This window comes from Xenopus laevis, chromosome 7L (assembly GCF_017654675.1).
Source record: "Xenopus laevis strain J_2021 chromosome 7L, Xenopus_laevis_v10.1, whole genome shotgun sequence".
NCBI lineage: Eukaryota > Metazoa > Chordata > Amphibia > Anura > Pipidae > Xenopus > Xenopus laevis.
Window position 1 is genome coordinate 57,802,752 of NC_054383.1, and position 25,721 is coordinate 57,828,472.

The 25,721-nt window shown below is 39.6% G+C and overlaps 1 protein-coding gene across 4 annotated transcripts in view; it reads right to left on the reverse strand.

The window, feature by feature from the left end:
• The window catches only part of lrmda.L (leucine rich melanocyte differentiation associated L homeolog), a 991,211-nt gene that overhangs the window by 941,076 nt on the left and 24,414 nt on the right, over window positions 1–25,721 (reverse strand). For 3 of the 4 annotated variants that reach the window (XM_041568596.1, XM_041568594.1, NM_001096630.1), the window contains exon 2: window positions 5,997–6,097. The exons of the other annotated variant lie outside the window; for it this stretch is intronic. In XM_041568596.1, coding sequence (XP_041424530.1) covers window positions 5,997–6,097 — 101 coding nt within the window. The remainder of the gene's footprint in view (window positions 1–5,996; window positions 6,098–25,721) is intronic. 4 annotated transcript variants of the gene reach the window in all.

The window sequence follows — 25,721 nt, forward strand, 5'->3', positions numbered from 1 at the left end:
CAGAATGTATACATCCCCTGCTCTTTCTTCTTCTTGTCCAAAAGACAATAACAAATCAGACTAGTCCGTGGATCAACTTGTACTATGAGCTATCTTCCATAACCCTGTATTCCATCACTTGCTAAAAGCCATCCAACCCCTTTGTAAAGCTATCTAATGTATCAGACTGTACAACTGATTCAGGGAGAGAATTCCACATCTTCACAGCTCTCACTGTAAAAAACCCCTTTGGAATATTTAGGCGGAACCTCTTTTCTTCTAAATCGGAATGGGTGACCTTGTGTCAGCTGGAAAGACCTACTGGTAAATAAAGCATTAGAGAGAATATTATATGATCCCCTTATATGTTTATACATAGTTATCATATCACCCTTTATGTGCCTCTTCTCCAGCATGAACAACCCCAATTTGGCCAGTCTTTCCTCGTAGCTAAGATTTTCCATACCTTTTACCAGCTTAGTTGCCCTTCTCTACCCTCTCTAATACAATAATGTCCTATTTGAGCACTGGAGACCAAAACTGTAGGGCATATTCTAGATGGGGTCTTACCAGTGCTCTATTCAGTGGAAGAATGACCCCTTCCTGCCGTGAACTGATGCCCCTGAAAACAGCTCAAAGCCTTATGATGCCCTTGATGCTGCTGACTGGCATTGCTTGCTATAGCCAAGTTTATCATCTACAAGGACTCCAATGTCCTTTTTCATACTGGATTTGCCTAGTGCAGTCCTATTAAGGGTATAAGTGGCTTGGATATTTTTACATCCCAGGTGCATGACTTTACATTTATCAACATTGAATCTCATTTGCCACTTAGCCAAGAGTGAGGCAACTAAACTGGTAAAAGGTATGGAAAATCTTAGCTATGAGGAAAGACTGGCCAAATTTGGGTTGTTCTCGCTGGAGAAGAGGCTCTTTAAGAGTGATATGATAACTATGTATACATCATTTTGGAGTCAGGAAGGAATTTTTCCCCCTCTGAGGAAAATTGGAGAGGCTTCAAATAGTTTTTTTTTTGCCTTCCTCTGAAACAACTAGCAGTTAGGCAGGTTAAAAAAAAAAAAAGAGTTAAAAGGTTGAACTTGATAGATGTGTGTCTTTTTTAAAACTAACCTACTGTGTTACTATGTCATGACATTGTCTTTGTATGCTATATATAATTTTGCCATAAAAGTATTTGCCTATGCTTTTAAATCTAATTCCCCATATTCCTTTTTATAGGTGCTGCCATATTTGTACAAAAGTAGTCCGTTAGCATTAGAAACTACATTAACTAACAGGTTAAGAAGGGACAGTCATGTTGGCAATACAGTCAGGTCTAAAAACTTCAAGTAACAATTACTTACAAAAGTAAACCTATCAGAGAAAAACAAACAACAACATGTCCTAGAGGTAACTTTTAGCGGCATATTTATCTATATATATATATATATATATATATATATATATATATATATATATATATATATATATATATATATATATATATAGATATAGCGGCATAATACATCACACATTACCAGGCTTCGCCACATAAAAAAACAGCATAAATTATTTACATGGTTTTTGATACCAAGACAACAATAAAGAATATTACGTTTTAAAAAAAGGGAGTGCTGGTCCATTGGTAATTGATATATATATAATCACCGTGCACCCCGCCATCAGCCTTGGAGTGCGGATATAATTATTTACATGGTTTTTCTTAGAGTAACTTACGCCGGAAACAATGTTAATTAATGTAGGCAAATCTAAAAATAAAACATACCTCGATAAATTCGCCATTTATTTTACACAGATTTTTACAAAATTTTTTCTGTGAATTTCATTTCACACATCATAATAAATATGCCCGTAAATGCACACATTTACCTGTACGTTGGCACTGACCAGTGGTGAAGAAACACAATTTGCCAGACACCTGCCTGATGGACATATATACATTATAAAATGGTCAGCCACATGACTATTAGTGTATCTAATAGCATTGTATTAATTCAGAGCAGATTGCATTTGAAATGTATCTAGTTTAGACCGAAATACACTGGCAAATGTCAAGTGGTTTGGTTGTATGTATGTATGTTATTTGTATAGCACTCCTTGAAGGCAAAGCACTGAACAGCAAAACAAATAAATTAGTAGTAACAAACAAGTGGGGGGGGGGTCACTGCATTAACCCTTTCGCTGCCAGTCGATTTGGCTGATTTGGTAGTTATATATTATACTTTAAGGGCCTTTCCTGAGGGGGCCTTTTAGTTTACCCAGGAAAACAATGTATTGGGTTTTTTTCAGGACAACTTGAGCTTTAAAAAAAAATATGCTAGAATTTTTGTGTAATTCCACTTCTGTAAAAAAAATAGGCTTCTAACGGTCTAATAAAATGAAAAAAAAAAATCATGTTTCACATAATACAATCACATATATCAGAAACATAATTTATTTTATGTACGACAAAACAGCTGATTTGGAAAGTTCTATGTCTCCAGAACACAACAATACCAAATATATACTGTAGTTTTTTGGAGATTTCTCACTTGTATAGATCAAAATCTCCAAGCAGTACACTACTAAATTTCCAAAGCACTGCTCCACAAAACAGCATACTTCTGATTTCAAGGCCAAACATTCCACTAACAGTAGGTTTACCCTAGAAAACTACCCATTATTAGAACGGATTCTGGAGAATCAAAAATGGGTAAATATAAATGTACTCCAAACTACCAAGTTGTAATTCTTTCCTACAGTTAGAATTTTTTATAGAAATTGGTGCATTTTTGGAAAAATTACCTAAAAGCTACATACAGCATCATATCTCCAAATGTAAAACATTGGTACCAAGTGTAAATATGAATTCCAGGAGTCCACTGAACAGTTTGATGCCCAATATGTAGACGTTTACCTAAGCATGTGGCATATAGGGGCTCCAAAATTCTGTAATTCCAGATACTGCAAAATTAACACATTTACATCATATGGGGGGGGCAATGGTAGAAAAAAGTATGTTCACCCATGAAAACCATATATTTTTGAAAAGTACAAATTCCCCCGAATACAAATTGGGTATACATATCTTTCTACTCCAAAGCACCAAAATCGCCAAACCTTTCCTAAATTTGGTGATTTTGGTGACATTTCCAAAAATCACCTCAAAACTTTCACCCTGCAGCATCTCATTTCCCGCATACTATTAGGTATCAAGATAAATCACCCCAAATATGAAAGCCTGGGGTCCACCGAACAGCTTGATAACCGATGTACATAGGTTTATCGATGAACATTGCATGTAAAGACCCCAGAATCTACCTTGTGCATACTTATTTGATGGCTTACATTTACACTAATTTATAAATACTGCCAGTTTTATGTGGGATAAAAGGTACAAAAAATGATGGCGACCCCTGAAAACTATATATCTTTAGAAAGAAGACATTCTGACAAATCCAAAATTGGTAATTATGTCCTTCTACTCCAAACTACCATACTGCAAAGCTACACTAAATGCGGCGGTTTTTATGACATTTCTGAAAATCACCTAAAAATATTTCAATTGGCCACATTTATCTCACCTAATTGCTTACATACAATTGTAAAACACCCTTAATATTGATGCCAAGGGTCTACTGAACAGTTTGATGCCCAATATGCATAGATATACCAAAGCAGCTGGCATGTGTGGACCCCAAATAAAAATAGTGCATATGAATTTTCTCGGCTGCCGATTCGCCTTCTGTGAACCAAGGCCCCGTATTATGTGCCACAAGACGGCCTAACAGCACAAAGACCCGCTAAAACCATATATTTTTGTAAAGTACACATTCAGACAAATGAAAAGTTGATAAAAATGTTTGTACTGCAAATGATCAAAGTGCAAACGATGCTAAAAAAAAGACCTGTAAGGAACAACAATGCAAGCATAAAACCGCAAAAATCACAAAAATCAAATACAATTAGGTAAATCAATGAAATAACAAAATAACTGATAAGTTATGTGTGGTTAGCAGTCAGAATGCTTGATCGAATAGTCACACTGGGAAATCAACAGTTTTTATGGGAATAACTAGAGGGAAACTGAAAAATGAAGTAAAAAAAAAAAAGTGAAAAAAAACTGTGTTTGTGTATGTATGTGTTTACAGCTCTAAAAAGTGTATACATGTGTGTATATGTGTATGTAAGTGTGTACATGTCTGAAAAATAAAAAAAGCCAGAGAAGCAAAAAAATAAACAATTAATAATAATAGAACTAGAAATAAGTGTACGGTGTATATGTAAATGCATGTGTGCGTGTGTGTAAATGTGCTAAAGGGCACTTACCATTCCTAGGTGAAGGGGGGGTCCTTAGCAGTAATGGGGGGTCTTTAGCCGAGCTGGAGGGTCCTGATCGCAGAGCTGGTGGGTCCAGATCGCAGAGCCGGTGCAGGAAGCACGTGTGTGTCTCAGTAGCTCCCCAGCCTTGTAGCATCATCTTATATTACAGGATAACCTAATTTTCTTCTTCATAATTTGTGATGAACCCTAATCTTAGCTTCACAACAGCTGCTCAGAGCCCACTGAGTATCTGAGTGTTGCAGACACTTTCCAAGATTGTGACCCCTATGACAAGTTTGAAGTCCTTGATCATTGCTGCTTTGCAAAGCTGAAACTTTAGGCTAGTGCAAAAAGTTCAGTATATAAAATATGGCATATTTAGCCATATTCATGTTAGGGTTTAGTTCTCCTTAAAGGAGAAGGGAAGGCATTGTGCACTTGGGGGTGCCAAATGTTAGGCACCCCAAGTGATTGCATTGACTAGCTGAAACCTGGGGCCGTGCTCCCATCACCAGAAAACTGCACCGGCCCAGGGTTATACAAGCAAGTACCACGGAACGATCCTCTTCCGGCTTTTTCTTTCTTCAAATTTCCCAGGGCAAATGCATGCACAGTTGACTGAAATAGCCGACTTTTTAGTTAAAGTTCAGCTTTTTATTCAACTGCGCATGCGCAGCTGGGCGGAGAAAAGGGGAAGACGGAAGGCACCAGCCTGGGTATTCGGGAAGGCAGTACAATCACTTGGGGATGCCTAACATCACCAAGCACCCCAAAGTGCACAAAGCCTTTCCTTCTCCTTTAAAGAGCTACTAACTGATGGGCCAACAGGCTGCATGTTAAGTACTATGTAATTTTTCACTTGACGTGGACAAAGCCCAGACTGTTTTGAAAATAATGCCTAGCTGAAAAAGTTTAGTTCATCATATGATACCCTCATAAAACATAAGTTTAACACCGTTCCAATTTCATGTACATATATCAGGATAATGAATTCACATAAGGACTCCAACTAAACTAACACCAAATTAACAAAACAATGCAAAAAGAAAACTCTAAAAGCACAATTTTCTCTTTTCAAATGGGTTAAATCAAGACTTGTGCAAGGGATGGGACTGAAGTTGCCTATATATATATATATATATATATATATATATATATATATATATATATATAATATGTTAGACCAGAGAGCTGATTAGTCCTAAACCCAATTGAAAGAGCCAGCTAGTGATGCATGCCAATATGTTTACATCAACAGAGTTGACACAATAAGTCAGGTTTACATTTTAACTAGAACAAAATGCTACACCAAAGGCTATAACAAAAACTAGCCAGTCCTAAAACTAAACCCTCACGAAATAGTCAGCTAGTGATGAACTCTAAAATTGAGTCACATGTTTAGATCAAGAAATAGAAATATGTAGGACTTATCATGTTAACTAGAACAATGTGCCACACACAGCCTCCTATTGTATCCAGGCTTGCTTATTCATCTCCTTGAATACAAGTGCTTGGAGATATTAGAATGATATAAGAATGAATTTATAAATACAAGAATTCATTATAATGAATACAACATGATGGTGCAATACCTTCAGTCTACATATTAGTCACATATATCCTAAAAATGCATCACATTGTTAATAACAAATGACAAGGGAGCATCTGCCATCAACTGTAAAAATACAACAAACCTTAGCAAATTGAAACTCAGATCAAGTCTTTTTGCCATACGTCCATACTTCTGTGAGAGAAATGTTGGAATCACTGTACATTCTTTTCCAATGTATGATACCTAAAAATAAAAAATAACAATAAATAGAAAAAATTCTTAACAGATTTTGGAAGTCTACATGTAAAGCAATTTACCAAATAGTTTATTTGCTATTTCTTAAAACAAGTTTTAAAATAATTTAACAGGAAAGAATCAAATGATCAGAGGCCCTGCTAACAATTCTAAAGGATAAATAATTTGCATTTTACTATAACTGTTAAAAGCAAAGCACTATGATACAAATGGAGCAATACAATATTTTTTTTTGCAAGTTTCTTTGATTTTCAATTTAACAAGAGATAGTAAAGATAGAAGGTTAGATAGATAGGAGAGAGAGAAAGAGATGGGCTTTCCCCACCTAGGGGTTTAACACAGTCATATCAATACAGTTCAAGACAATGGAATCTATTCCTTGCTACCAGTCTGCCGAGCCTGTTTGTGGGTCGGCCAACCAACAATCCCATATTTTCCCAAACTTGGCTGAACAACCACGTGCCATGTAGGCAAGTTTTTGTTTGGCCAGAGTAGTTGCCAAAATTCATAACTTCCCTCAAAAGTTATGTAAGGGCTTCCCTGGAATGCACCAAATAAATCAGCATATCATTCGCATATAACTAGATTTTCTCCTCAAGCCTTCGTATCTTAAGCCCTTCAATATCACTATTATTATGGATTAACACCGCCAAGGGTTCTATTGCTAGTGTGAATAGGAGTGGCGACAATGGGCATCCTTGCCTGATGCCCCTTGCCAACTGGAATTCTTGTGAGAGCTCTGCATTCACCAGCATATAGGCCTTTGTGGTATCATATATGGCTTTCATCAATCTTATAAAGTGGTCGTCTAGCCTATAACATTTCAGAAGGGCCCAAATATATGGCCATTCCACGTTATCGAAAGCTTTTTTTAGATACCACTACCATCTCATCCTGTAACATTGTGGGTACCCCAGATATTTTTATAGAGCCTCCTAATTAGTTAGTTAGTTAGTTAAATTGGGTTGAAAAAAGACAAAGTCCATCAAGTTCAACCCCTCCAAATGAAAACCCAGCATCCATACACACACCCCTCCCTACTTTTAATTAAAATTCTATATACCCATACCTATACTAACTATAGAGTTTAGTATCACAATAGCCTTTGATATTATGTCTGTCCAAAAAATCATCCAAGCCATTCTTAAAGGCATCTGGTAGGCTGGCCCCTTGATGAGATAGAGTTAAATAGCAAGGATAGTCTAGGTGTGATTATCTCCTTGTACCATTCAATGGGAAGTCCATCAGGACCCAGGAACTTCCCATTGGGAAATTCATTAGCGGCTTCTGTGATCTCCTCTAGAGTGATTTGCTGGTTAAGGGGTTCAGACTCTATGAACCCAAGCCTGGGGAGTGGAATATTGTCCAAATATTGACTGAGGGGTACTGGGGAACTCTGAACTTTGGGACTGTATAGATGGGGTAAAACTATATTGAATCTGGTTCTGATACTGGATTTCTTGGCCCCCTGTAGTAGTTAATCTTGAGATACAGTTAGGTCCATAAATATTTGGACAGAGACAACTTTTTCCTGTACATTACCACAATGGATTTTAAATGAAACAACTCAGATTTAGTTGAACTGTAGACTTTCAGCTTTAATTCACTGGGTTGTACAAAAAGATTGCATAAAAATGTGAATAACTAAAGTATTTTTTTAATACAATCACTTAATTTCAGAAGCTCAAAAGTAATTGGACCAGGGGCTCAAGAGCTATTTCATGGGCAGGTGTATGAATTCCTTCGTTATGTCATTATCAATGAAGCACATAAAAACCCTGGAGTTGATTTGAGGGGGGGGGTGCTTGTATGTGGAAGATTTTCTGTTAACAAACAACATGCTGTCAAAGGAGCTCTACATGCAGGCCTACATGCAGGCCTACATGCAAGCCATCCTTAAAGGGCACCTATCACAGCCAAAATTAAACACATATCAACAATCTGACCAGTACAAACACGTTTAATCAAACAACATAAATAGTTTTTTGAAAAAAAATTATTGAAATCTTACATTTTCTAAACTTAAATTGAATCTCGGATCCAGAGAAATTTAATGTAGTTGTAGTGCTACTAGCGCAGCATTCATTCTTTTTATTCTTTTTTTTATCTCTAAGGCACTGAGGATTTGTTGGTTTTATAGCAAAGTTAGCTCTCCTTACAAGACAGTTAAACGTAGTAACGAGACCACAGTCCTCACTGTTCTGCCTTTCTCCAGCGTGTGGTGTCCCAGGGCTTAGAACAAAGCAGCCAAAGCAGTTTCTTTGGGACAACTCCAGCTCTATACAACTCCACCTCTATACTATTTTCTAATTTCTAACTTTTATTTATGAATTGCTTGACGCTTTATTTTTAATTGTTTGATACAATGATCTCACTTTAAAATTATAACTACAGCACTGCAACCTAATTTAATCCATGAACCATGAACTTTTAGATTATTCATCAATTGTGTGTAGATAAATTTTATTGAAAGTCACAGCACCTAATTTATAGCACTTAAGCACTTTAATCATTTTAATTATTTGTATATAACACAATTGATTGAAATACCATTAATTGTATGTTGGTGCTAAATTGATTGAGAACTAAGCATATGATTATAACAGCAATAAGCACTTATATAATTAGATCTCAATCAATTTCAGTAAGGTAGTGTGGGGTTTTACTGCTTTTTCTTATTTTTAGTATCCCTATTCTGGTTTATATACCTCTACACAGCCTGAAATTAATTACAAGTGAACTATATTTTTGTTTGTGATCATAGTTAGGCAAAAATGTAATATATAAAGGCTGGCGAGACTGGGTGTGTAACATCAGAGGCTTGAGGGGAGGGGCACATGGGTCACATCTGTTGCTTTTGAATCTGAGCTGCATGCTGAGGATCAATTGCAAACTCACTGAACAGATATGTACCATGTGGCCCCCCTTCAAGTCGCTGACTAGCTCATAGAGCTTCAGAGTTATAGAGCTGAAAAGCAGTAAGTAGTGTTCTGGCTATTATGTTACTCATCCAGTCACTCCAGCCTTTATACATTACATTTTTGGCTAACTATATTAGAAACAATTTTTATTTTGCACAGCCAATTTATACAGTTTTTATTTTCACACTGAACTGTTCCTTTAAAGTATCCGAACCACAGGGCTCCAATTCCCGCAACTTTCCCAAAAATCATTTGAAGTAAACTGATTTCACCCGGGGTAAGAGAATAGACATTGACCAGTATCAGTATGGGTAGCAATTGACAACTTTAGGATCATGTACCTCCCGAATCTGTCTGAGACCACGGTTTCTATATTTGGTCTGACTGTTTTCTTAAATAGAATTGCTATGCCCTGTGAATAGAAGGAGTATTCTGACATGAAATATTGGTTTCAAACACTGTCTCTTAATGGAACGTACCCTTTGACCCGTTAAGTGTGTTTCTTGGAGTAACAGTACATCTGTCCCTTGCTTTTTAAGGTGGTCTATTATGAAGGACCTCTTAATGTTGTCATTCAGGCCCCTAAACATTCCAGGAGATGAATCTAAATTTGGTCCCTGCCATAGTGATATCTGAATTTATTGTGGCTTACCCCATAGACTGGCACATTGTGGTAATGCATTTTAGATGAACCCATCCAGAAAATAAAGAAGGAAAAGTATAGTAGCAAGAGGAAAGAAGACTAATATAACATCCCCAGCTGCCCCGCTCCCGGTTTCCCCCATAAACCGCAGGAGATACATTATTCCCAGAACAATTTTACAGAGTAAGAGCTCACGACTGAAAACACTGAACCGAACTATCAATGTTGTTTATGAGCCCTGATGTACCTGGTAATACAGTCAATCCTGTAGGTGAGGGTGTGCACCGCTAAAGTTATAGTCACTGTCCCTGAGGTGCATGATGTAATTAAGGGAACCTGACCCCTGTGCCTATAATGGTAGGGGTTTCAGAAGTCCTGACAAGTTGTTAGGTACCAAATCAGTCATCCAGTATGTGTAGTCCCCCCTTACAAGTGTTGCAGCCGGTGTCCCTGCGAGGTTACCCAAGACACAGTTACTTACATTACCCCTCTGGCTGGTGTCACTCCGCATGTCATGGGGAGTGTGCTGGGCTATCTTGCTGCCGTGGTGGTCTGCTGTGTGGAGATCGTGGGCACACATCTAGCCAGTGCTGTGCATTGTCCAGTTGGTCAAATATATGTGTTTTGCTTGCATATATAATTTGCAGCTTTGCTGAAAAAAGCATGTTGTATTTGATCTCATAGATGCCTTTTAACTGCATTGAAGGTGCTGCGTTGTCGTTAGAGTGCTGGAGTAATCAGGCCCCCTGGAAGTAGATATCCCCCTTTTTTCTTGCCATTTGCAGCGCTGTGTCCCTGTCGTAGTAGTTTAGGAGCTTAATCAGGAATGGTCTTGGTGGGGCTCCAGGGGGAAGAGGCCGCGTAGGGACCCTGTGGGCCCCAGGGTCAGACTGGGGGGCCCACCAGGACTGCTGTCCAGGGCCCCCCCGCCCCCCTACTGTTATGCGAAGATACTGCTCTGCGCACGTGCCTGGACAGTGCCACTCGCATACACAAACATTGCTCGGCATGTTTGACAGACGGCGCTGCAACAATTTTTTTTCTCTTTTTTGGGGGGAAAACAATGTCAGGAGAGGGGGTCTGGCCCGGTGGGGGTCAGGCCCACCTGTTTTTTTCCCGGTGTCCCATTGGGCCAGTCCGACACTGGTGGGTCCTCTCTGCCAAAAATTGTTGAGAGAAAATATCAGCCCCTAGTATGTCTTTGAGCCACTACTCGGCAAACAGTTCCGGATTCTGCACCTCACTCCTTTCCTGGAGACGAACTACTCTGTTGGACCACCTCTGCTGTTTTCCATATCTTCCATGCGGTCTGAGGCCTGTTTAAGCTATTTGTGCAGGTGCTTGATTTGGTTTGGTAGTGGTACTGTGCGATCCTCCAGAGTGCTGTGGCTGTCAGTTTGGCAGGTAGAGATTGCATTTAGGACTTTCTGCATTGTCAGATGCTTCTTGTCCTGCACTCAGGGGGTAGTTTCAGGTTGGTGCTGTTGCTCCGACAGAGGGGGAGAGTTATGGGCACCATCTTGAGAGGTACTGCTCGTGTATTGGCCAAGCTTAGAGGCGGCTTCAGAGTGCACCCGCTGTGTATTCTTCCCCATTTCCAGTCACCCAGTGTGCCTAGATGTCTGCCACACAGTCCAGTCATGGTATGTGTCCTCTGCCAGGTCAGTTATGGGCTGCGCAGGGTGCTGCTTATAGGCTCGGCATGTGGCTCCGCCCCCCAGAAGCAATACAATCTTGCCTGGAAAACGTCACTTCTAAATTAATCACACAACAATGCTATAGATAAAGTAAATATATCCAGAATTATCAGGTCCTGTGGTTTTCTGGATAAGGGATATTTCCATCATTTGGATCTCCATAACTTAAGGCTGCTAAAAATAATTTAAACATTAAAAAACCCAGCTGGATTGTTTTGCCTCTAATATGGATTATTGCTGTATAGTTTGGATCAAGTACAAGATAGTGTTCATGGGTTTCCAGACAACGGATCTTATTCCTGAGAAGAACAGACATTCTGACCCCCAGTTACTAATTAAGGAGTACCTATCTGTAGAAAATTGTATCCCCCACTGGTGGTGAGGGCTACTAGAGGCAATGCTGTTGTTGGGGAAAATAATACTATTTTGTGAAAAAATGCAGGTAGCTAGCACTATGTCACCCTCACTGGGAAGGAATTTCCAGTGTGGCCAGCCATGTTTGATCACACACTAACTATGCACATGACATCATTCGAATCATGCACATACACAAGCTGGGACACTAAGACTCGTTTGCATGTTTGTGTCTAAGCATGGCTGCCTGCATCAGGAGCTCTCCTCTGATGTGGGCAGCATAGCACTAGCTTCTCACATTTTCACACATAATAATATTGTTTCCCGCCAGATCAGGTGTAGGCACGAATTTCCCCTAATAGGTTACATAATTAAATTGGGTTAAAAAAGACCATCAAGTTCAACCCCTCATATAAAATTATCTATACTCATTATCTATACTAACTATAGATTTTAGTATGACAATATCCTTGGATATTATGCTTGTCCAAGAAATCATCCAAGTCACTCTTAAAAGCATTTACAGAATCATCAATCACGACAACACCCGGCAAGGCATTCCACAACCTCACTGCCCTCTAGTCTGAAGGGGTGTAATCATGTCCTCTTGCAAGCGACTTTTTTCCAGAGAAAATAACCCCAACCTTGACAAGTTTGCCTATCATCATAATTTAAGTCTTCCATCCCTCTCACCAGTTTGATTGCAAGTCTCTGCACTCTCTCCAGCTCATTTATATCCCTCTCAAGACAGGAGCCCAAAACTACTCTGCACACTCCAGGTCCCCCTACAGACCCCCCAAAAGCAATACATTTTTCTGGTTGAAGCGGCAGAAGGTAGCCTGCAAATCGCGGGCTGGCGGGTCCTGGTGTCCTGCCAGCCCAGTCATAGTTATTACAAGTGCACACACTTTTTTCCGTTTCAGATAACACCTATCTGAATAGTTCAATGGAACTACCATTGACCATTGATGGTATTTATTTTTTGCGCCAATAACCCCTTGCAATAACTTACTACCTTAATCTGTGTTCAAGACACACAATTCTGTCATGATAAATAGCTTCATCTGACCAATATATTGAAATTAAAGAATGGTATCTTGCAGGATCACTCCTATATTCAATATATTACAGGAGCCTATCAGTGCCAATTTACCCTATCAGGTGATTGCAGAAATATTTTACATAGTAACATAATAAGTTAGGTTGAAAAAAAGACACACGTCCATCAAGTTCAACCTTTTTTTTTGTTGATCCAGAGAAAGGCAAAAGAAACCCCATCTGAAGCCTCTCCAATTTGCCTCAGAGGGGGAAAAAATTCCTTCCTGACTCCAAAATGGCAATAGGACTCGTCCCTGGATCAACTTGTACTACGAGCTATCTTCCATAACCCTGTATTTCATCACTTGCTAAAAAGCCATCCAAACCCTTCTTAAAGTTATCTAATGTATCAGCCTGTACCACTGATTCAGGGAGAGAATTCCACATCTTCACAGCTCTCCGAATATTTAGTCGGAAACTCTAGATCCCCTTATATATTTATACATAGTTATATCACCCCTTAAAGGCCTCTTCTCCAGCGTGAACACCCCCAATTTGGCCAGTCTTTCTTCATAGTTAAGATTTTCCATACCTTTTACCAGCTTAGTTGCCCTTCTCTGGACCTTCTCTAATACAATAAAGATGGAGACCAAAACTGTACAGCATATTCTAGATGGGGCCTTACCAGTGCTCTATAAAGTGGAAGAATGACCGCTACCTGCCGTAAATCAATGCCCCTTTTAATACAGCTCAATACCTTATTTGCCCTTGATGCTGCTGACTAGCATTGCTTGCTACATCCAAGTTTATCATCTACATTCTACAAGAACTCCAATGTCCTTTTCCATAATGGATTTGCATTTGCCTAGTGAAGTCCCGTTAAGTGATATTTTTACATCCCAGGTGCATGACTTTACATTAACCAACATTGAATCTCATTTGCCATTTAGCTGCCCAGATTGCCAGTTTGTCAAGATCCTGTTGCAAGGATGCCACATTTAGGATGGAATTAATTGGGCTGGATAGTTTTCTGTCATCTGCAAACACTGATGCATTACTTACAATACCCTCCCCAAGTTAAATAAAAGTGGACCCAATACCGAGCCCTGCAGGACCCAACTAAGAACCTTACTCCAAGTAGAGAATGTACCATTAACAACCACCCTCTGTACCCGATCCTGTAGCCAGTTATCAATTCATGTGCAAATGACTTCATTAAGCCCAACAGACCTTAGTTTAGAACAGGGATCTCCAACCTTTTGAGCTTGTGGGCAACATTGAGAAATAAAAGGAGTTGGGGAGCAACACAAGCATGAAAAATGTTCTTAAGGGTGCCAAATACGTTCTGTGATTGGCCATTTGGTAGCCCCTATGTGGATTGTCAACCTACATTGAGGCTCTGTTAGGCAGTGCACCTGGTTTTTATACAACCAAAACTTGTCTCCAAGCCTGGCATTCAAAAATAAGCTCCTGCTTTGAGACCACTGGGAGCAACATCCAAGGGGTTGGAGAGCAACATGTTGCTCACGAGCTACTGTTTGGGGATCACTGGTTTACAAAGCGGTATCAAATGCTTTGGCAAAATCTAAATAGATCACATCTACTGCCCCCCCCCCACTGTCCAGTCTCTTACTTACCTCATCATAAAATAACCAAATTAGTCTGACATGACCTATCCTTCATAAAGCCATGCTGATTGCTGCTCATAATGTCATTCACTAGGACAACGTTTTGAATGTTTTAGGAGATGACCAGACATTTACAAGTAGTCCACGTCTAAATGGAGCTTATCAGACTTGTTTCCTTACAGTCACACAGATCCCAATTTAATATAGTTAGTTTTATCAGAAGTCTGTTAACCTAAAAACATAATTTATATTGGGGAGGCTAAAGATGTCCATTAACCAGCTGACTTAAAGATAATTCAATGGACGTCAATGGAAATCACAAGATGCAGCTGTGGGTGCTTTTTCCAGTCTAAAATCCTGAAGGTAGAAAAATGCTTACACTAGGACATTTTAGGAAATGAGAGACAATGGGTACTGACACACCATACACATGAAATGAGACGAAAAGAGAGGTAGTGGAAAATTAGCTGTTAGTATGTATCTAGGGTAAACAAATTGCAAATTTTAATTATAATAACCCCTTAAAAAAGAATAAATGCAGTACCAGCTTTATCAGTATACCTATAGAACATATATGAGGATAAATCAAGTGCTAATTATACATATAATACCCTCATGAAAAGTGGTAGGTTTAACACTGTTCCAATTTCATGTACATATATCAGGATAATGAACTCACATGAGGACTCCAACGAAACTAACACAACATTAACAAAACAATGCAAAAAGAAAACTCTAAAAGCACAATTTTCTTTTTTCAAATGGTTAAATCAAGACTTGTGCAAGGGTGACAGGGATGGGACTGATTTTGCCTGGCAAAAGGCATTTTTTTTTTTACTATAGCTGATGGAGCAGCAGATGCAGGTAACCCTCAGAATGTATAAAGCACCTGTAAGAGTGCAAATGAAGTTGCTGCAAATATTCTCTGTTGGAAAGGATTAAACTTTTCATCTCCTTCTCACTTCTGCTATGCCTTCAGTCTATAAAGTTTCCCTAAGCCCACCTACTTCTGCACCTGGTTGGTACATTGTGCTGTCTGTAAAGGAAGCTATTCTCTAATTGAACAAAAGCAAAAATGATCTCCACTGCAAGGGTCCCCAACCGCCGGGCCGCAGCCCAAAAGCGGACACTCCCGCACTGGGGCGCCGAGCCCAGTGCGCAAAAACGAGGTGCGCCGAATTGGACGCCAAAATTTCCTGTCGATCCCTCCATGACCCCACCGAAGAAATTTTGACCACGCCCATTTTGTGTCCACACCCCCTAAAAAAACGGGACTTTCCAGGACAAATGAGGGACAGCATTTTCAGTTGTCAAAAGAGGGACTGTCCCTCTAAAAACGGGACAGTTGGGAGGTATATCAGTCTGCTAATGCAGAAGTATTAATAAAGTTTTGTCTTCTTGAATCAAGAGAAGCATGGTGTCTATGTGCAGTTTCTCCTCTGTCTAAAAGAAAGCTGCAGGCTCACGTGAGATTGAGCGACTGGTTATCCCATATTTATGGGCCCAGGAGAGAGGAAGGAAACTGATGGAGCAGGCTGATATTGGATGGAGATGAAAAGAACTATGAACTATGGGAGACAACGTTTCTAGGCCACATGCACTGAGGAATCTTAAATGATTCATCCTGCATGAACCCACAGACTTGGATGAGGACAGAAGTAAGAAAGAGGAGGCTTATGCTGAGTTAATTACATTTTTGGATGATACAAGTCTGTCTCTGATTATGAGAGAAGCAACTGATGGAAGGTAAGCACATCAAATCCTGAGAAACCACTATGCTGGCAAACGTAAGCCACAAGCTTATATATCACAGACTATATAATATGTGCAGAAACAGCCATTACATTACAGAGAAATGCTGCAGAGTTTAAAACACAGTTAAGAAGTTTTGAGGACACTGAGAAATACAGTGTCAGCCCAAACACTGATAATGTGATACAGGTCAGCCCCCCAGTTACAACAGTAAGGGAGAGAGGCAACATTAACCCTGTCTGCTACAACTGCGACCAAAAGGGCCACAAAGCTAACACACCCCCAAGCAAACTAAATAAAAGAATGTCACAGTGGTGTAACTATTGCAAGAGCCCGACACAGAGGCATTTTGGAGATGCAAAGAAGCATGACACAGACCAAACATTTGCCTTCAGAATAAGTGAGAGGCAGTCAAACAGTTTAACACCAAAGGGACTAATGGTGGACACAGGAGCAACATCACATATAATTACAAACATTAAAAAGTGGAAGAAATTTGATGGGACATTCAAGCCAGAGAACCACTACATAGAGTTGGTGGATGGTAAAAAGATTTCTGGTGTATCGCTGAGGAGAGGTGACGCAGAAGTGTGCCTGACTGACAAGATGTGACTAAACTGATCCATAAGAACATAAGAATAAGGTGCCAAATTCACCATCAAGAAATATAATCAACATTATTATCTGAACACTTTTAATGAGACTTGGTCTCCTTTGAGATTCTATTGCAGAGGTAATTCTATAAGGGAGTAACTTAAAAAAAAAAAAGCTCTGAACTCATATTTTTCATCTGTCTACACAAATGAGGAACCAGTTAATGAAGGTTTCCTATATTAATAGTCCCAATTCCAGTAATACAACTTATGATGCATGGTTCACACATAAGGGAAATGCAAAAGAGACTAGAACATGTTAAGATAAACAACGGTACTAAGAAAAGGCACACTGGCACACAAGCTGTGAATGCAGGTGAACACCTTGCAAAGTTTTATTACCGGAAGTGCAATGTTTCGGGGCAAGCCCCTTTGTCAAGCATGACAAAGGGGCTTGCCCCGAAACGTTGCACTTCCGGTAATAAAACTTTGCAAGGTGTTCACCTGCATTCACAGCTTGTGTGCCAATGTGCCTTTTCTTAGTATCAGATTTGAGGTTGCCGGTTACCTCTATCACTGTGCACCAAGGAAATTGGAATTATCTACACAGACAGGTGTGCGTGAGCAATTACTACTTTGTAAGATAAACAACGGTCCAGAGGCTTGATTGTATTCATCCCAGGGTACTTAGCAAGCTTAGCTCTGTGATTGCCAAACCTCACTTAATATTTTAGGATTCATTTAGGTCTGGCATGGTGCCAAGAGACTGGTGAATTGCTAATGTGGTGCCGCTATTCAAAAACAGATCCCATTCTCAGCCTCAAAACTATAGGCCAGTTAGTCTGACGTCAGCGGTAGGAAAGCCTTTCGAAGGGTTAATAAAGTATAAGATACTGGACTTCATTGCAAATCATAATACTATGCGTTTGTGCCAGCATGGTTTTATGTGTAATAGATCTTGCCAGACTAACTTAATGTCAGTGGGCCTATCGGCTCCCAGTGGGACAAGCCCAGACCAAGGAAGAAGCTTAGCAGTTAAAAGTCCAATAAGAAGAACACAGGGATCAAGAATAGAAGTAGTCAGGATTTCAGGCAAAAGTTCAGAAGGCTGGCAGCAAAGATCAAAGTTCAGGCAAAGGTCAGAAAGTCCAAGGATAGCAATGCCTATAATCGGGCATTGAACCCATGACCTGGAAGTCCTTTTATTTTCAAAGTTAGCACCGGGCGCATGGCGTCATCTTGACGCTGGCGTCGGCCCATGTGGTTCATGGGCGCCACCATCTTGGATCAGATGCCGCCCGAGACGGGAGTGCCAATGGGCGCTCCTGACACTTAATTTCTTTTTAGGAGAAAGTAAGCAGGGACCTAGATTCTGGGATGTGATTTACTTAAACTTTGCTAAAGCATTTGATACAGTGCCACACTTAAGGTTACTGGTTAAATTAAGGAATGTTGGCCTGGAACATAGTATTAGTACCTGGATAGAGAACTGGCTAAAAGATAGACTACAAAGAGTGGTGGTAAATGCAGCGACGATTCTATTGAAGACGCCGCCTGAGGCGGCTCCTCAAATGTCGCCCCTCCCCTCGCAGGAACACTAGTAAAAGTGACAGGAGCGGCTTTTTGACGCCCCTGGAAACTTATCTGGCGCTGCCGCCTCATTGGCGGAGCGCACCTGGGTAAATGGAACATATTCTAATTGGATCAGTGTTGTTAGTGGAGTACCATAGGGCTCTGTACTAGGTCCCTTGATTTTCAACTTGTTTATTAATGACCTGGTGGTGGGCATTGAAAGTACTGTTTCTATTTTTGCAGATGATACGAAATTGTGCAGAACTATAGGTTCCATGCAGGATGCTGCCACTTTGCAGAGTGATTTGTCTAAGTTGGGAAATTGAGCAAGGTTAAACACTTTGGCAAAAATAATATAAATGCAAGTTATACACTAAATGGCAGTGTGTTGGGAGAAGGCTCTTGGGTTTTTTGTAGATAATAAGTTGTCTAATTCTGGGCAGTGTCATTCTGTGGCTACTAAAGCAAATAAAGTTCTGTCTTGCATTAAAAAATGGCATTAACTCAAGGGGTGAAAACATAATTATGTCTCTTTATAGGTCCCTGGTAAGGCCTCATCTGGAGTAAGAAGTGCAGTTTTGGACACAAGTACTAAAGAGGGATATAAATGAGCTGGAGAGCATGCAGAGACGTGCAACTTAACTGGTTAGAGGGATGCAAGACAAATTATGAAGGTTGGGGTTGTTTTCTCTGGAAAAAAGGTGCTTGCGAGGGGACAGGATTACACTTTACAAGTACACTAGAGGACATTATAGACAAATAGCAGGGGACCTTTTTACCCATAAAGAGGATCACCGTACCAGAGGACACCCCTTCAGACTAGAAGAAAAGAACATTCATTTTAAGCAACGTAGGTGATTCTTCATTGAGGACAGTGAGGTTGTGGAATGCACTGCCTGGTGATGTTGTGATGGCTGATTCTGTTTATGCCTTTACGAGTGGCTTGGATGATTTCTTGGACAGACATAATATCAAAGGCTATTGCGATACTAAACTCTATAGTTAGTATAGATATGGGTATAAAAGTATGGAGGGGTATGTGTATGGATGCTGGGTTTTCATTTGGACTGTCTTTTTTCTAACTGATTTAACTATGTAACTAACTATGTAACTATGGTGCCAGTTGTCATGGCTGTTATGATATTCAAACCTGGCATGAAATCCTTGGTCACTGTAATTATGATAATCTTTTAAAATTACAAAGTGTAGTTGATGGAATGAAGATTAAGGATTGATAAATCTAACCTAAATTGTGAAATTGTACCCAGGGAAAATTTGTTTAGAACAGAAACAGAGAGTCTGACACCGTGCCAAACAATCACTTGAACTAGTACACACTAATTTAGCAGGCCCCATAGAGCCAATAGCAAAAGATGGTTTTAGATATGCCATATCATTTACAGATGATTACTTTGGTGCAGTATTTGTGTACTTTCTGAAAAATAAGAGTGATACAGTATTAGCCACAGAAAAGGTCATTGCTGATACTGCCCCCTATGGGACTAGCAAATGTATAAGGTCTGATAATGGCACAGAATTTAAGGCAAAGAACTTTCAGTCGCTGCTCAGTAAGAAGAGCATAAGAAACGAGACCTCAGCACCTTACTCACCCCATCGAAATGGGGCTGCTGTGAGAAACTGAAGAACACAATTTGAGATGACAAGATGTATGTTACTTTAGAGTATATTGCCAAAAGAGTTATGGACATATACAGTAATGACTGCTGCTATTATTCATAACAGGTGTTTTAACATTCATTTAGGGCAAACTCCATGCTACATGCTAACTGTGAGAAAGCATAATCTATCAAAGATGAAAACTTTTGGGTCAGAATGCTTTGCATACCAGTATGACAGAAGAAACTAGGCATAAAGTGTAAAAAGGGAATTTTTGTATGTTATGACAAAAATAGTCCCTCATACCTGGTGTATTACCCAAGCACTGGAAAGGTATTTAAAGACAGGATAGTAAAGTTCATTACAAAAAGTGTGACTGAGAGACAAACCCATACTATTGTGCTACATGCTAATGATAACATTTATAGGGAAAGGTGTGTACGCCCTATATTAAACCCAAATCCAGGGGAGGTCTCAGTATCTGAAGTTGAGAGTGCAGATGGCAATGCTAATGGCCAAATACAGGACAGCCATTGTACAAGATACCCCAAAAGTGACAAAAAAGCCCCTCAGTACTTATACACCTATGTATTATAGTCAGATTGTAATGATCAGATACTGACAAACATTGCCTACTGTTACAGAGCACACAGACCACATAATGTACCACAAACTTTTAGAGAAACTACAAATTCCCCTCAGTCGCAGATATGGCTTAATGCAATGAAAGATGAAATAGATTCACCAAAAGAAAATGATACGTTCACACTGACCACCAGGTCCGGACTGAGAATTAAAATAGGCCCTGAGATACTTGAAAGGTACTATTGATTTTGAGTTAAGCGACAGAAAATGTAAGGAGAACTTAAAACTTGAGGCTGAATATATAGCACTGGCTGCTACCACACAGGAGATGCAAACTTCTGAGCAGACAACGCTTTTCGTAGAGACTGGTGGGCTTGAGACCAAATGTCTTTGAAATCACGCACAAGTGCATCAGCTGCAGGTATCTTTGTCTTGAAAACATCAGGAGGAAGAACAGAAGGGTTATAGCCAAACACAACCAAAAACTGAGAAACTCTCAGAGACTTATGTTGAAGATTATTATGAGCAAACTCAGCCCAAGGAAGGAGTTCAACCCAATTGTCCTGGTTTTGAGAAATGAAACAACGCAGGAACTGCTCCAAAATCTGATTGGTCCTCTCTGTCTGACCATTGCTTTGCGGATAGTAGGCCGAAGAGAAGTTCAATTTGATACATAAATGTTTTGAGAAAGCCCGCCAAAATCTGGTTACAAACTGCACCCCACTGTCAGACACAATAGACTGAGGCACACCATGCAAATGAAAGATCTCCTTGATGAAAATTTGAGCTAAACCAGCAGCGGATGGAAGTTTTCTCAAAGGAACAAAATGAGCCATCTTGGAGAATCTGTCCACTTCTACCAAAATAGTAGTCATACCAGAAGACCTAGGCAGGTCCACAATAAAGTTCATAGGCACATCTAGCCAGCAATCCTCCTGAGTCTTCTTGATGCCAGGATGACCAGCAACTTTAGAAGAATGAGGCCATTCGAGAACTTTGGCCACCCTTGACTGCGGTACAAATATTCTCCCAGAGGGGCATTAAGAAGAACGTTCCAAGTTGGACAAATCAGACAAAGATAGAGAGGTGGGCGCCACAACCAAGTCGGGGGAAACAATAGGGGTGGGTGGGATCAGATTACCCTCTCTCTGCACCGGGACAAGGCATCTGCTTTAGTATTCTTAGAACCCGGGCCGATAGGAGATGAAAAAATGAAACCTAGAGAAAAACAAAGGCCTGACAAGGATTGAGTCTTCTAGCCAAGGAAATATATTCGAGATTCTTGTGATTTGTTAAGATGTTAATAGGCTGTTCAGTTCCCTCAAGCAGATAGGCACAAGGATGAAGGATCCCGTGGAATTCTGCATGCTGAAACAAGACGTCCCCAACTCCTGCCTCCGAAGCATCAACCTCTAAAATAAGGGACCGGGCAGGATCAGGATGAAGAAGTGTTGAAGCAGAACTAAACATTCTTTTAAGAGTCAAAAATACCTCCTGTGCTTGAGGGGTCCAAGAAATTTTACAAGGTTTGCACCTCGTATACCTTAAAAAAGCATTTTTTCTATTGTGAATATTGGGAGTGCCCTCCACCAACTTATTTTTGAAAACCCAAGAAACGTTGGATGGCTTTCAAAGTCGTAGGAACTGGCCAATCAAGAACAGCAGAAACTTCAGCAGGATCCATCTCAAATCCTGAGGGAGAAATCACGTATCCCAGGAAGGAGATTGAGGACTTGTGAAACTCACACTTTTCAAGCTTGGCATAAAGGCAATTCTCCCTTAATTTGAGAAGAACTTGCTTTACTTGGAAAAGGTGATCAGAAATTGAAGACGAATAATCCAAAATATCGTCCAAATAGACTATGACACAAGTTTGTAAAAAGTCTCGAAGGACATCATTGATGAAATCTTTAAATACAGCATTGCATAACCCGAATGGCATGACCAGATACTCATAATGGCCATCCCGGGTGTTGAAGGCTGTCTTCCACTCATCGCCTTGAAGAATGCGAATAAGGTTGTAAGCACCCCGTAAGTCTAACTTGGTGAAGACTTTATCGTGCCTTGAACAAAATAAACATAGTCAATGCACGGTCTAAGAGTGCCATCCATCTTCTGGACGAAAAAGAAACCAGCTCTGGCCGGAGACATGGATTTCCTGATGAACCCTTTGGAAAATATTTTCCTGAACATATTTTTTCATGGCTTGGGTTTTAGGCACGGATAAGGGATATGTTCTTCCCCTAGGAGGAATAGAGCCGGGAACCAGATCGACAGGACAATCGTATGGACGATGGGGAGGTAAGATTTACATTATCCCTTATAATGTATTATAAGGGATAATGTACCCCCTACTGTAAATTATACAGATATTACAAGTCAATGGGGGGTTCTGTGACCATATAAAGGCACAAGGCTGCAGGCTGAGTTATACAGGAAACTCTGAGTATCACTCATGTATTATAAGGGATAATGTACCCCCTACTGTAAATGATGATTATATATATATATATATATATATATATATATATATATATATATATATATATATATATATATATATATATATATAATATCAAAACAGGGGGGTTGTGGGAGCACTCTAAAGGCTTTGAAGTATATATATAAGTATAATAAATGCTATTGCATATGTACCCAAAACAGGGGTTATTTTGTTACAAAGTTATGATCATAAAATTGATAAGCCACCATACCACGTCAAGGTAAACCCCGAATGGCGGTCCCTAACTTGTTTTATATTTTATGTGCATTTTAGCATTACCTGTAATCAATGTCCGTTGAACGCTGTTTTTTCACTGAGGGCTATATATATATATATATAATATATACACATTTATAAAATATGCGTGTGTATAAGTAAAACACCAGTACGCATTTCTGTGTGGGCTGCTTTGATTTTATTGCCGGGGCTGCTTTTTACTCCCAGTCCGGCCCTGACCATAGCCTTTGATATTATGTCTGTCCAAGAAATCATCAAAGCCACTTTTAAAGGCATTAACAGTATCAGTGATCACAATATCAACCGGCAGTGCATTTCACAACCTCACTGTGAACAACCGCTGCTTCAATACGTTGCTTCAAATAAAAGCTCTTTTTTCTAGTTTAAAGGGGTGTCCTCTGGTGCGGTGATCCTCTTTATGGGTAAAAAGGTCCCCTGCTATTTATCTATAATGTCCTCTAATGTACTAGTAAAGTGTAATCATGTCCCCTCACAAGTGCCTTTTTTTCAAAGAAAACAACCCCAACCTTGACAGTCTACCCTCATAATTTAAGTCTTCCATTCCCCTAACCAGTTTGGTTGCATGTCTCTGTACTCTCTCCAGCTCATCACTCTTACGGACTGGAGTCCAAAACTGCACTGCATACTCCAGGTGAGGCCTTACCAGGGACCTATTAAGAGGCATAATTATGTTTCATGTTTTCATCCCTTGAGTTAATGTTAATTAATGTAAATGTTAATGTTCATGAATCTACCATCAGGAGAACAGTGGACAGCAATGGTGTGTATAACAGGCTAGCAAGGAGAAAACCACTGCTACCCCATAACATTGCTGAAGTCTACAGTTTGCTAAAGATCATGTTGACAAACCAGAAGAATACTGGAAGAATGTTTTGTAGGCAGATGAAGCTAAACTATAATATTTTGGTTTAAATGAGGAGTGTTACATTTGGATAAAGAAAAACATTGCATTCTAACATAAGGAAACATGGTGGTGGGAGTGTCCTAGTTTGGGCCTGTTTTGCTGCATCTGGGCCTGGACAGCTTGCCATCATTGATGGAACAATGACATCTGAACTATACCAGATCATTCTAAAGGAAAATGTCAAGACATCTGTCTGTGAACTGAATTTAAAAAGACAGTAAGTCATGCAGCAGGACAACGATCCTAAACACACAAAGTCTACCAAAGAATGGTTAAAGAAGAATAAAGTGAATGTTCTGGAATGGCCAAGTCAAAGTCCTGACCTTAATCCATAAAGCGAGCGTTTCATGTGAGGAGACCCACCAACATCCAAGAGCTGAAGCTAATCTGTATGGTGAAATTGGCTAAAATTCCTCCAAATGGATGTACAGGACTGCACAAGGTGGTCTAACAGCACGATTCACTTACTTTTGCCACACTTAGATATGTTATTGGATTTTTTTTTTTTCTTAAAACGTGACCAAATATAATAATTTTTGCTTCATTTGTTTAACTGGGTTTTCTTCATCTTCTTTTAGGACTTGTTTGAAAATCAGATGATGTTTTAGGTCACATTCATATAAAAATATAGAGCATTTTAAAGGCTTTACAAACTTTTACTCACGACTGTATTTAACATGGCCAAGGAATGGGGTTGAACTACAACTTTTTAATGACGGAATTGGCCTGAAAGGAAACCTGGAGATATATTCTTGTAGGTGTGTTACTTTTGGGTTTCTTTAAGCAGGTTGTTACAAAATAGCCCCCTTCACCACAGTAAAAGCAAAGTCTATTCTGTCTCCAATAGAGTTTTTCTACAACATGGATAAGACCTTAAATGAAACCAAACTGTATAGTTTATTCTAATGAAGAAGGCTAGAAAGGACAGGGCACATACTTATAAGTGGTTACTATACTGACTAGCTGTTGTTCCTACCTTTTTGCTAAATGCCAATCAATCTTAATCAACAGCTTAAAGGAACAGTAACACCACAAAATGCAAGTGTTTTAAAGTAATGAAAATATCATATAGTGTTGCCTTGCACTGGTAAATCTGATGTGTTTGCTTCAGAAACATTATTATAGTTCATATAAACAAGCTGCTGTGGAGCAATGGCGGAAATTGAAAAACGGCTATATGGCACAGGTTAACGAATGGATAACAGATAACACTATTAGACAGACAAAGCTTATTTGCTATCTGCTGTGTAACCTGAGCCTTTTCTCCTTTGAATGGCTGCCCCCATTGCTATACAGCATCTTATTTATATAAACAATAGTAGTGTTTCTTAAAGGAAAACTATACCCCCCAAACAATGTAGGTCTCTATAAAAAGATATTGCATAAAACAGCTCATATGTAAAATCCTGCTTCATGTAAATAAACCATTTTCATAATAATATACTTTTCTAGTAGTATGTGCCATTGGGTAATCATAAATAGAAAATTGCCATTTTAAAAAATAAGGGCCGCCCCCTGGGATCGTAGGATTCACTGTACTCACAAAC